General features: G+C 44.3%; 2 protein-coding genes across 3 annotated transcripts; both read left to right on the top strand.

The window, feature by feature from the left end:
- Positions 1–43: 43 nt before the first annotated feature.
- On the top strand, positions 44–6,891 carry prcp (prolylcarboxypeptidase (angiotensinase C)). Of its 2 annotated transcripts, none has more exons than XM_011608638.2 (10): positions 44–169; positions 283–517; positions 2,810–2,950; positions 3,022–3,123; positions 3,333–3,514; positions 3,744–3,901; positions 4,051–4,223; positions 5,807–5,974; positions 6,043–6,230; positions 6,338–6,891. In XM_011608638.2, the coding sequence occupies exons 2-10, from the start codon at positions 356–358 to the stop codon at positions 6,564–6,566; spliced, it is 1,503 nt and encodes a 500-aa protein (XP_011606940.2). In that variant the 5' UTR covers positions 44–169; positions 283–355; the 3' UTR covers positions 6,567–6,891. The 2 variants fall into 2 exon arrangements, with proteins under 2 accessions (XP_011606940.2, XP_003968706.2); XM_003968657.3 differs by having other exon boundaries at positions 81–217; positions 335–517.
- Positions 6,892–9,575: 2,684 nt separating this feature from the next.
- On the top strand, positions 9,576–11,367 carry fam181b (family with sequence similarity 181 member B). Its single transcript, XM_003968656.3, has one exon. The coding sequence runs from the start codon at positions 9,719–9,721 to the stop codon at positions 10,676–10,678; it is 960 nt and encodes a 319-aa protein (XP_003968705.3). The 5' UTR covers positions 9,576–9,718; the 3' UTR covers positions 10,679–11,367.
- Positions 11,368–13,583: the final 2,216 nt, after the last annotated feature.

Below are 13,583 nucleotides of genomic sequence, written 5' to 3'. Positions count from 1 at the left end.
AAATTTGAAATAAAAGTTCCATACCTTTTAAAAGTAACTTTTCTTTGAGTCTTACATTTTGTGGCTCTAAAAACTGTTGTCTTCGACTCCAACTCCCAGCAACCCTTGCGAGCGTATCTACGTTTGGGTGCATGTACAGCTAGCCGGTGGTAAGGAAATCAAAGCAAATGTAAGTTATTATACAAAGAGAACTCTGACATTTGGACTGGAGCAGCGGGTAAGCCCCCCCTAAAACATTTCTCTCAATGTTCTGACAACATATTCTCACTTCCTGTTTTGCAGAGTTGCTCCTGGCAGCACACGCGGATCATCCAGTTGTCATTTGTGTCTGAAGGCAGTGAGGTTTGGAGTCGGGATGGGACTTCTGGCAACACTTTTAACTACTTTCGTCCTCACTTTTTGCCTCGGCTCTTTGGCTGTGAGGGCCCTTAAATCCCAGCTCTTCACCAGACGCGGGGGTTCATCTTCTTCTGCGGGGATCCCCATAAGCTATAAAACATTATACTTTGAGCAGAAGGTAAGCATAAAACATACGTAAGGCACCCGCTTTCTCTCTAGCAGTGAATTATTTTGTTCCTTTGCCCTGAGGATCTTTATCTTTCACTTCTCTGAAGTCTATGTTGTTGCCTTTAATTGCTTTAAAATGCTTAATCTCATGTCGGATCCCCCAGGAGTTCCAATTACAGTGGAATGCTTTTCATGTGTGGATCAACGTCATCAATTAGTTCTTACACATCTTAATGAGTTATTTGTATCAGCAGTCTTGCTGATTTTGCTTTTCTTCATTTATATCTTTTAATAAACTCTTTCTGAGCTCTGATGTGTTGTATTGCAGAACAATAGATGCGTTTCCCTCTCATTTCCTGTAGTGAAGGGAAAACCATCACAATTAGCCTCTTCCTGCCACTACTACGGTGTCCATCCTGTCTGGCTTCCAGGACTCCAGGTCCCCTCCAGGGTCTTTAGCGCTCAGCAAATGTGAAATGAAAAGCTTTTCTGTGGTGCACCTTGTTGAATCTTCCATCCATTTTTGTTCAATGTTTACTGCGACTCTGCTCACACAAGTGGATCATAACATAACGTCATGACATGTGATGCTGATTCATGCAGTCACAAGATTGTGGTTGATCACCCATGTTACACACATGTAGCTACAATCCTTCTGATTCTGTTTGACATGAATTACAGTAAATTATACCTAACTTAAATTGCACATCACAGTGCTTGCATTTGTAACACTATACCACTCACTCACTTTCAGTTTTATTTGAACATTTAAGATATTATTTAATTAAATTTCCCCTGGTGACAAAAAAATTGTGAAAAAGGAAGGAGTACTAAAAGTAGAAGTATAAATAATGTCTGTAATAGTGGGTCTTTTGTGCAAACAGACTCTCCGTCGTCAAATATGTGCTTTTCAAATGAATAGTCATCAATAGTCATTTGTTTACGCCACTAGAATAAGAAACATCTCATATCTTGCTAAATATAATTAGCAGTTTGAAATATCCTTTCTCATCAACCAATTTGAACTGAAGAATTGAATTTCCTGCTGTCCAACATCCACTGTCTTTTTTTGGTTGGGGGGCCCACTCAAACCAACGAGAGCCTCTTATCTTTCAACAAGTCCAACAAATACAATCGCTGTTTCTCAGTAGCAGATCTGCTGGTTTTACCTAACAACCATCAGCCATTTGCTCCTTTCTGCTCTCCGTATGGGACTAGCTGTCGTGAGGAGACCCCACGATGATGGTGTCCAGAGGAAATCCTCCTCCCTTCTATAGTTTGCCTCCAGACAATAAATGGAAGCATCTGTTAGCATCCTCCAGATGACCTGTTGTACTTGAGGAGCTTGTGCTGTACTTATTTCCCTCCTGGCTCAGTGTGTAACAGAAAACAACACAACAGTGTGTGTTAGAACACTCAGAGTGCGGCCTCAGCAGTTGTGATATCCTAAATCATTTTTAAATGGGAGGTTTTCCTGTGGTGGCCACTTGGCGGCGCAAGTAACCAGGATGTGAACTTCCTCTTTTATGAAAGCATGTGAAAGCGTTGCTGTGTGATGTGCATACAGATTTGGTGAAAGTACTCAGCAGGGAAGGAGCTTTATGTAACCAGTTTTAATCTCTTGTGGATTCAGTTGTGAATTTGGCTTTCCACAAATGATTTGAGTATCATAAAACATACATGTCCTGCACTCAAAATGCTGACATGTCTGTCAAGCAGCTGTTTGACTTTTTAAGGAGATAAATCAAACTATGCATTGACTAAAAACAATGTAGCTTCTTCTTTTATTTATCTTTTATTTTTTTTGCTCTTCATGTTATCTGTCTCATGGTTGCCTCGCACTTAAAATCTCTGCCAAGCGCTGAGGAATCGCAGCTTGAATGAGCACATTGAGGCCCTTGAATCTTTTGCTGTCATTGGCTCTTAAAGTTGCAGCTCTTTTGTATCCGCAGAAGAAGGAAGTGAGCAAGAAAAGGAGAAGAAAAGTTTGGATTCCGTGTTTGGGGCACTTTCAAAGCAGAAGCTTTGTGCTGATCTCTGTGAAATAGTTCATTTCTTTCTGCTGTTGTTTAATAAAGACTCGGACGGGTTTTAAAAAAGGGAAGATTGACCCAAATCCTCAAGGTTTAATGAAATGATTAAAGCTCATACAAACTGGAACAAATGTGACCTTATTTCAACCTCTAATGAAACGTCTGCTCTGCCACTTCTCACTATATCTGGCACAGTTCAATGTCACCAGCCTACCGGAGCTCTCATGGTCCTTCATTTACCTTTCTGTTCCATTTGTTTCACATAACAGATTGATCACTTTGGATTCCTGGAGGATGGCACCTTCAAGCAGAGATACCTCATTGCTGACAAACACTGGCAGCAGCCAGGAGGACCTATTTTCTTCTACACCGGCAACGAAGGAGACATCACCTGGTTCTGCAACAATACCGTGAGCATTCCACCTGCTTTTCAGCATGCACTGAAAGTCCCAGCCAACATCTCTCATTGTTTTCTTCCTAGGGCTTTATGTGGGAAATTGCAGAGGAGTTTGGTGCCATGCTGGTTTTTGCAGAACATCGTTACTATGGAGAGTCGCTACCATTTGGTGCCGACTCTTATAGTGTAAGTGATGATGCATCAAGTGTACTTATAGCTCTCGCTGCCTAATAGAAATGAACAAGCTGAATATTTAAGTTTAAATACCTAAAAAAGTCATCATTGAGCCCAGTGGCTGTTAAGATATTCTGCATTTGTGAGCACCAGAGCTGGAAAGCGGCCGAGCCTGTTTGCACAACACCAACAAAAGTACTTTATTTTTCATTTGTTTGCAGGACAACAAACACCTGAACTATCTGACCTCAGAACAGGCCCTGGCAGATTTTGCAGTCTTGGTTCAGAACCTGAAATCGACTTTCCCTGGAGCTCAGAACAGTCCTGTTATCGCAGTCGGAGGTTCTTATGGAGGGATGCTCGCTGCCTGGTTCAGGATGAAATACCCTCATATAGTGGTTGGGTAGGATATTCGTATAGTTGATGGGTACTTTGGGTCTTTTTTTCCTTCTAAGGTTTGCTCAAAGGACTTCCTATTGATCCTAATGACCATGTAGCAGAGGTGGAGGTGGTTTTAAAGTCTTAGGAGTTTGAGTCAGCAATTCAGGGGCATCCTCTCTGTCACCTAATTATTCTGTGATGAAAGAAAAGAAAATCAATGCATATTTGAATATCTGCTGATTTGATTCCAGGGCGCTGGCATCCTCCGCACCAATATGGCAGTTTCCTGGGATGGTGCCTTGTGGAGACTTCTATAAAATAGTTACACAGGACTTTGCCAAAAGCGGGAGTGACTGTGATAAAAACATCCGGATGTCATGGAAGGCTATTGAAAATGTCTCTTCTACTGGTAAGTCTTACTGTAATGATGGCTCCGTTATTCCTGCCACTGTCATCATCTGGTTTCAATAATACAGCTCGGTAGGCTCAGGAAATGCTGTGCACATGAAAAAAGAAATTGCAGCATGATAAAATGTATCTTTTTTTCCTTTTGACAAGCGTCTGGCCTTCAGTGGCTGTCGGAGGAATTTGGTTTATGCGCTCCTCTTAAGAGCAAGAGTGATATTGCCGGCTTCAAGAACTGGCTTCAGGAGACCTGGGTGAATTTGGCCATGGTGGACTATCCTTATGAAGCCAATTTCCTTCAGCCTCTTCCTCCGTGGCCCATTCAGGTACATAACCATACAACTCGGAGCATTTAGAGAATGAGCACCCAGTTGCTGATTTGGATTTAGTGGTTTGATGGAACATAATTGTAGCTTTGATTTTGGTTAAGTGCCTGATCAGCCTGACAGCTTTGTCCTAAATTGCCATGAATGTGAGACTCGCACTGTTGTGCCACAAGTGTTTGTTGTGGCCTTCCAAGCTTTTGTTTATCACGGCTGTCAATTAACTCCATTAATATTCATAAGGAGCCGGCTGCTTTGGAGATTGTAAGTATACTTCAGACGAGCAGCAACAAGTAAAGCACCATTCTTTTGGTGCGCTGGTGCTCCACCCGTTTGCACACTCCTTCAGAGCTCTGAGGTGTTGCTCTCACGGAACGCTGGCACAGCAGCACAGAAGGAGGAACTCTCACCCAGAGCAGCTCCTCGGGAGGTTAAAACAAAGCACTCGACGAGCTCCAGGCAGAAAATAAAAATAAAAGGTGAAAATCACCTGCAGCCATTGAATCTAGCTAACACTGAAACATTCTCTGTGGTGTAAAGGAGCTGGTGACACCACAGAGGTTAAATTAGGTGCAGCAGATTAAACCACATCACGTGAATAAACCAAGCTCTGCTATTGACCCCCTACTCTTTGTTTGGTACCTTAAAACCCCTCCAGTGTCCCCCGAACAATGGTCTCCTCGTAAAAACCTACACATGCATGATGTATTTTTTATTTGCTTGTTTATTGTTTGACTCTGAATAGATGGTGAAATAAACACTAAATGGTCATTTGGGGGATTTTTGACTCCTGGTCGTTAATATATACGACCCCGATGGGTGGTTTAAGCAGTGTAGGCAGTGGGTGCAGAGAGGAGCTTTTTTAATGACAAAGCTAATGTGATTATCTGGGTGAGTGTGAGAACGGAGTATTGAGGGCTTAGAAGAGGGAAATCTGTTGGCAGAGATGAATGTATAAGCCTAATCCGATCTGAAAAGTAAGGAGAAGATGCTTTGGAGCAGTTGCTTTTTTTTTTTTTCTCCACAGTATAAATCTTTGCTCGGACATGTCTGCAACCCTCCTCATATCGACCACCAACTCCTCCCCAGCCTGCAGACAAAAGCCTCAGTAACAAACTCCACAGCAGCGCAGCTCCCCTCCAGCCTCCAAACAAGAAAGCTCCGTTTTTGTACTCACAAAGAGTCCCCAACAACAGCCAGGGCCGCCGCCGCAACCATAACAACACGCAGCGAAATGAAACATAAACGCCGTAGTTCAAATATTTATCGTCCACGCGATTGATTCTGAGGAATCAGCTGGGGTCCCGGGGACAGAAAACCATTCACTTTCAATGATTTAGCACGTTGGCTTTGAGTAAATGGGTGCTTTTATCCCGTCATGCCAAGATCAGAGCAGTAAATTCAAGGTCAGTCAAAGGAATTCCACATGCAAATCAGGCGCCACCATTTTCTATGTGCAAGAATGTTTTACGAGCCGCGAGACAACAACCTTTTCATGAAACAACGCAACATGTTTAAGCTCTGCCAAAACGGACGGTAACCGTGCCCTCAAACTTTTTTTTTTTTTTTTTGCTAATGTCTTCAAGGCGGTTTGCAAGTATCTGTCCTTCAGCGGCTCCGTACCTGACTACCATCTGTTGCACGGCGTCTCCCAGGCAACAAAGGTCTACTACAACTACACAGGAAGCTCGCCCTGTCTGAACACGTCCCAGACAGCAACAGGCAGCCTGGGTTTCCTCGGCTGGTTCTACCAGGTGTGCAGAGATGCGTCTGTTCTCCACCTCATCCATCAGAATGTCATTGTCCAACCCCTCGTCTGCAGGCCTGCACGGAGATGGTGATGCCCATGTGCACGGACGGCATCCAGGACATGTTTGAGCCCGAGGAGTGGAACTTCCAGGCCTTCTCTGATGGCTGCAACGCCAGGTTCGGCGCCAGGCCCAGAGCTGACTGGGCAGGAACAGTTTACGGAGGGAAGGACATCGCCGCTCACAGCAACATCATCTTCAGGTAAACTGACCCCACCACCTTCAACTGTTCACCCAACTGGATCTAGCTGCTGCTCTCATACTGTGAAGAGAATATTTAATCTGACTTTCTTGGCTGCTGTGTTCCAGTAACGGAGGACTGGACCCCTGGTCAGCTGGAGGAGTGAATCACAACATAACAGATTCTCTGATTTCCATTTTGATCCCCGATGGAGCGCATCACTTAGACCTCCGCTACACCAACGACCATGACCCGCCTTCAGTCCGTGCCGCTCGGGCGTTGGAGGTGAACTATTTTCACAAGTGGATCAAGCACGCTAAAAAAATTCACAGAGCATCAGTCTTTAAACTGCATTAATTCCATGAAATAGAATTTGGGGGGAAAAAAATGTCCATGAAGTCCAATAAAATGTCGCTTTAATTTGTGTGACGGCTGCACATTCAGTTGTGAAACCAAAGATTTTAACTAACAAAGTGTGTCTGTGCTGCACCTTTTAATGCAGAAATCAGCTGTTAATGCTACAGTGTGTTTTTTCTACGTATTTTTTTTATTCATCCTGCTTTAATTTTTAATGGTTTAAGTCCACCAATTTGTTTCGGAGCTAATATATTTGTCAGTGTTTACAGTAAAGATAAGGTCAATGTTTACTGACTGGATTATTAAACTTGATTTGTTCCTGGATGATGAACTGGGTCTGATTCACCTTTAAAGGTGTTTGAAAAATGATGGGATAATCTTTCAAATTGCCTTATAATCGTGCAGGAGGTCCCCTATTGTTGCTCTGCAGACTCTCTCAGGTTTTAGAGAGACTGAGACTCTCCTCTTACTTCCACCTCGCAGGAACAATTGCATATGCTTCAGATTTAATAAGACCCCGATCAGAGGGAGCCAATAAAGTGAATTGTGGGAGGTTATTGCAGCTACACCTGCTGACCTCACCCCTGTGGACAACCTGTGGGACGCCCTGGCTGCACATTCATTCTCTGCCTGCCATTAAGGCTCTAAATTGCAACACCAAAGCAGCCCGTAGACTCTGGTTTGTTCCCCCCTGCCGGTCATAATATTAATACAGCTCCTGTGGTGCCGGAGAGGTCGAGAAGGCTTGATGGGAGGTTAAGAGCGAGGTGGTGGATGGAGGCAGGAAACAGCAGCGACCAAGAAACCTTTTGTAGTTTAGTGTCAAGTTCCCCCCTCCCCCCCTTTTCTTTTTCTTTAATGTCAGACTTAAGACTTGACATGAAGGATAAAGTAAACTTCTTAACCCTGCGGACACCACGCACCGGCCCAACTTCACAACATTTTCCTGCAGGATTGACGGAAATTTCTCCTCAGTAAGAAGAGAGAGAGAGAGAGAGAAGAAAAAGCCTAGTTAAACGTGGGGGAGGACAGAGTCTCGGCCAATAAATGCCGTCCAAAACTTTTCTCAGGACTTTGAGAGGTCATTAATTTTGCCGCCCTTTTCTAAGTGTGTGACACTGGCCATCAGTCAAAGGTGTTATTAGTATTCGCTCCACCCAAACCCTGAAGTCCCTGCTCCGTCGGGGGACCACACACTTGTAGGAAGAGCTTGTGTGTCTGTCACAACCTGGTGCACCGAGCAATGCACACACACCCACACACACCACCAGGGTTTGGTTCTGCCGAACAAGTAAATCCTCAAGAGACAAAGAGGAGGTTATGGTTCTGGATGGATGCATTAAGTCCCCAAAATTGTTCACACTTTTAACTAGATGGATTATTTTAGATTATTCTATGAGAAAAACAAAAAAACCCACACTTTCAAGTCTCATATTTGAGCTTTTTGGGCCTCGCTGATCCGCCTCACCCCCCACCTCGCCAACGGCACTTAATGCAACAACAGCATCTTGTTTCCGGGATCTGCGCGTCACGCCCGGCGACATGAATGACTCGCCAGCACAAAAGCCCCAGCACTGTGAGCAGGAAAAGGGGGATATATTTGTGATGCTGAGTGTGACGATGCCAGAGTTGGACCGAGACAGATGGAGGTTGTTAAACGCTCCGGACTCGCCCGCTGGATCATGTCAAATGTTCCGAGTCCAGTTCCTCCAACTGATAACCGAGATCAATCGGGAGCTCTTTCATTTGCCAGCTGTCTAAACAGAGCGGTTCTTTGCTTTAAAAACCCGGTTGCTCACAGATTTGAGATTTTCTGGGTTCCTTTTTGGAGACAGACTTTTGCTACAGGCCAGAGATAATTAGATCAGTGCTTTCACTGTCTTCTTTCAACAAAATTAGCATAAGAAAGCTGCTCTTTCCCTAACAGTTTCACTTTTGTCTCCATCCATCTCTTAAATAATTCACCTCCCACCCCAATTGTCTTTAAATTATTAACCTTTTTTAATTCAAAAAGGAGTCGGAGAAGGACAAACCGATAAATCAGGTAATAAGTAAATACATCTAAAGGGTATATCTTTATATTCACTTAAAATTCCATCTACAGGCTTACATTTGGATAAATGCTGGAGGCATATTTGCCTTTTGGAGATGTTTAACACGCTTCCTGTAAATATGTTGTTTACCACAGACGTTTCATACCCGGATTTCTTAAGGTCAACATTTCTTCCCCCGCACAAATTGTGAACTGCACTTTATTCCCCTTTAATTTAACAGCTCCGGCCACTTTTCTAGTTAAATCGACTGTTCATTATTGAGCGCTATTCTGCGAAGGGGTTGTGAGGTGCAATTTAATGAATCTCTGGCACAAAGCTCCCTTTCACAGCCGGGAGGAAGAATAGAGGCTATTTAGACCCTGTAGGGCTTTATGTCAAAGGCAGCCCATAATGGTTGTCAGGCCAGGGCAGATATTCCCACTGGCCTGGGAATGCACCAGGAATCAACTTTTGCCATGAGCAGATTAAGACACAAGCGAGCCGTCAGGAAGATTCTCCCAACAGCAGCATCTGTTTGGGTGTGGAGTTTCGCAGCATTGGGTTGCAAGCTGAATTCCTTTCAGTTCTACGGTGCCTCAAAGGTGGCCAAATCATCAGTGAGAGCAATGACTTTTCAAAGCTTCTGGTGGGATTTGTGCTGGCACATTTCTCTGGAGCGCCATGTTTGGATATTAACTGAGAAGCTGCTTCTGCTGGTGTGACCCTCACAGTTACCGTAACACCCTCCAGTCTCGCGGCCTTGTTGTGGTCCAGAGCGCATGCAAACAGTTAAACTTGGGTGAAAGTTCTGACGGAGATCATTGTCCTGAACTCAGCAGGGGGGGGGTTAGACAAATCCCTCTTTAGATGCAGGTGGTCGGGCACAAGCAAAGAGTTAAACCCTGTGGCCTCTTGGCCCCTCCCCTTTGATGTTCTGACATCATTGGTCCAGCCCACTAAAAGATCTCTTTGCTTTCTTCAGACCCTCTCACTTCTACTCCGGAATATTTACAGGATCTCCATGAGCAGCATCACAACCCAGCATTTGTCGGCGAAGCGGAAAAGCTATGCTTTGAAGCGGAGGATGCCACAAGTGTAGCCGGCGGGCTTGTCAGAGTTATGGCTGTTCAGACTGCAATCATGAACCCCCAGTTCATGAATTTTGCCTTTCCTGGATCTGTGATGGGGTACGATATGGAGAAGGGTCTGGATGAGGGTCTGCTCTGTGAGGCTGACAACGAAGAGGACTACAGGGAGACCACCAGGGACTTGTTGAGCTTCATGGACTCAGCCTCCAGCAACATCAAGCTGGCCCTGGACAAACCGGTGAAGTCCAAGAGGAAGGTCAACCACCGCAAGTATCTTCAGAAGCAGATTAAGAGGTGCACCGGAATCATTACACCAGGAAATGTAGCGGAAGCCCCAGTTAAAAGACAGGTCTCCCTGCTGACCCAGTCCAGCCCTTTACAGAGCAAAACACCCCCTAAGCGTGAGGGGATCCAGGCCAGCTTGCAGAGCAAGAGCCTGGCAGCACTTTTCAGCCCGGTGAAGGATGTGAGGGGCGAAAAGACCAAGAAGCCACCCCTGAGGCACCGAAATCTGCCGCCCTCCTTCTTCACTGAGCCTGTCAGTTGCTCAAAAGTTAGCTCCACGTCTGGGATGACGCTGAGAGACTTGGAGAGAGCCAACCCTGAGACCGCAGACTTCTTTGACCTCTTGGGTCCTGATTACAGCAGCATGGTCAGCGAGCAGGACCTTTATCAAGGCATTCCGCTTCGGGTTCAGCCGGACCTCGGAGGCCTGGATCCCGCCTGCTACGACACTCATCATTTGGTTGGTGGTCTCCTCTACCCAGAACCCTGGACTAGTTGCTCTGATACGTCTAAGAAAGCAGGCAGCGGCCCGCGTTCGGGTCCACACCAGTTGCCAGCCTACTGCCCGTCTGATCCTTGTGGGCCCATGGAGGACCACTCACTCTGCACTTTGGCCTTCCCAAACCTCTTCACAGACTGCTCCACACCTCAGGTTACCTATGATTTAAACGGGGCTTGTAACAGACCTCAGTACTCATCTCTGTGATCCAGTCCTGTTTTTAGGAGACGCAACGACCGGAAACCTTAACACACTAGTTTTAAAGTGTAAGGCCGCGATGCTGTGCTTGTTGCTCCATTTTGAGATTTAAATTACATTTAAAGCTTTGGGTTGTCTGTCCTCAAAAAAAGAATCATTTTAATCTTTAATCTGCAGTTCAATATTTCCAAAGCTTTGCAAAACTGTTCCATAACCTAGTTTTATTACTGTACACTACAAACTATACTACAGTCCTGCACACTCTGAAGTGTTGAGTGAATGTGGATCAACTGTTTTTGCACCGTCTGTAATTTCATGGCAATGAAAATATGGGATTATTTCAGTTTGTCACTGGGATCTCTGTTTCCGCGTGTAAATAAAATAAAATATATAAGTGGGAGGAAACACTTGTTGGATTAGTCCACTAAATAGGAATTACTTCTAGAAAGGTTTGCAACTGTTAGCATCATTTAGGAAAATTGCTGCACACCCAGCACGGCACTTTCTGAACCCGCAGCTGTAGACAATGTTAGAAAAAAAACCCCACACACACACTTTGCTGTAACTTTATGCTGATTCTGCAACATCTACAGCTCAGAAATGAAATTTTCATGTACTGTATCTCCATTTGGTTGGAAAACTCTAAATGTATCTCACAATCGCAAGAAGGAATTAAAGCTGGTCTTTATTTTCTCTGACAACTGTTTTGTGTTTGTTGCTTATGACAAATTAGGAGTTGTGATCAACACAATAGAAGAGGCCATGGAAGGAAATTAGATCACAATAAACGAATGAATGCTTAAAACTTGTTTTATTGTGTCTTGTTTAGGTGAGGTAATGACCTTTGGGTGACCCTGGTACCACAGAACAAGAAGCAAAAGATCACAAAACTCGCGTTTTGTCACACGCAAATATCTCGTCACTTGCTTTCCCTCCCAATAATTGACATATAAATCACATTTTATTTTGTTGTCGCTGCTGTTGGACCACCACTCTCTCATTTCCTACAAACGGGGGAGGGGCGGGGGGGTGTTTAAATAATGCAAATAAGCCTGAAACTGGACTCAAAAAAAACGCGAGCGCTCGATTCCTGTCAGCTCTGATGGCGCCCCCTACTGGCCACGCACGGTCCAGTCACCTCCCTTCAAACGTTGTCCGACGATGGACGCACAAATCGAAACGTATCAGGTTGAATGACAGGAAAACATGAGCGACAGATTCAGAATTGAGTTTCTGCAGGTTGTCTAGGTTACCCTTCACCCCCCAGGTCATATAGTTGATCAGTTAAATAGTTAAGAGATAGATAGATAGATAGATAGATAGATAGATAGATAGACAGACAGACAGACAGACAGACAGACAGACAGACAGACAGACAGACAGACAGACAGACAGACAGATAGATAGATAGATAGATAGATAGATAGATAGATAGATAGATAGATAGATAGATAGATAGATAGATAGATAGATAGATAGATAGATAGAGATATTTTCCCTCCATGGCCAGCCAGTTCCACTAGATGGCAGTAATGATCCACTGAAGCCCCCAGGCCGCCACTCCCTTCTAGACACAAACGCTTCTTATCTATAATGTATGACATTTTGGTATGAAAATCAGTGTTAGATTGCAGCAGCTCAGCTTTAAAAAACAAAACAAAACAAAAAAACCTAACACAAAAACCTCCAACAAAAACCTGTGCTGAATCAAGCACACCCTTCGATCTACTCTCTCAGCCTTCTCTGACTCTAGAAATACATGACGTTTGAATTTGACATTCATTCCTAATTTAGCTTTTATGTTTTTTATTTTTATTTTTTTACCATTGTTGTTATCCTCCAGCAGCTGTCTTTGGTGTGAAGACTGGCTGACACAATGCTGTCATACGCAGGACTAGACAATATCTGGAGGCTCGCAGCAGAACAAACTCTGCACACAGAGGGCATATGGATTTTCTGTCCCTGACTTGACACCAGCTGATATATTCAGATTAGGTTCCAGTGATGGAGCCACAACAGTATCCTGCTTTGATTTATGCCACACTGGAGATGCAGTGTTTGTCAAAGTGATTAACAAGATCAGTGCTGGCGCTGTCCTGAATAACAAGAGCCAGATATCTAGGTAAACTAGATAATACGAGGCAGCTTTTCTCTGGCATCAGACATGGTGCTGTATAATGAGGGGAAACCGGTAGATGCTACAGAGATGATGACGTGTTGTGCAGAAAAACATGCACACGGTGCATTGAAATGGCAGCGTAAGAACCCATTACCAACAGAGGAATTAAAGCCCTTTTATACATCCTATCTGTTTTATGTGCACTCCTAGAAATAGCAGCTCTATCCAGGCTTGCCCTCTCACTGACCCCTTTGTTTACCCTTCATGTCTTGCTAACGCAGGAGCACAGTGTGAACATTTCAAAGGGGTTTGCATTTTCTTTTATGAAGACCAAAGAACAAAAGATGGTGATTCATGGTGATTTACAGGAAATAGTAACATAGCATGTGGTTGTTTTTTTTTACAACTTGCTGCTGTTATTTCCAAACACACTTTCTGTTGTTATGGTCATTTTTCCTCAGTTTTCTTTGGACAAACCTGCAGCTTTCCTGAAAACGGTGGCAGGGTTAGGGTTACAACGCCGTGGATGATTTGGGTTTAAGCCGAGCTCTGAATGATTGCAACCTACTCCGCCATCAGTCAAGGCTGAACGCAGGTCTTCCTGATGACTCCCAGAAAAGTGCAGCAACTCAAAATGTTGCTACTCAACAACACTATTCAGCACAACATTTAGGGGGGTGGGGTTCATTTCAGGTAGAACAACATATCCGGGGCTTGTCTTCACTCTGCCATTCTGTTCTACTCGAAAAAGGCAATTTCAGTTTGAAAGCTCTTCTAGTTGTAGATACACACATA

This window comes from Takifugu rubripes, chromosome 11, assembly GCF_901000725.2.
Source record: "Takifugu rubripes chromosome 11, fTakRub1.2, whole genome shotgun sequence".
Lineage (NCBI taxonomy): Eukaryota > Metazoa > Chordata > Actinopteri > Tetraodontiformes > Tetraodontidae > Takifugu > Takifugu rubripes.
This window is presented reverse-complemented; position numbering and strand designations above follow the sequence as displayed.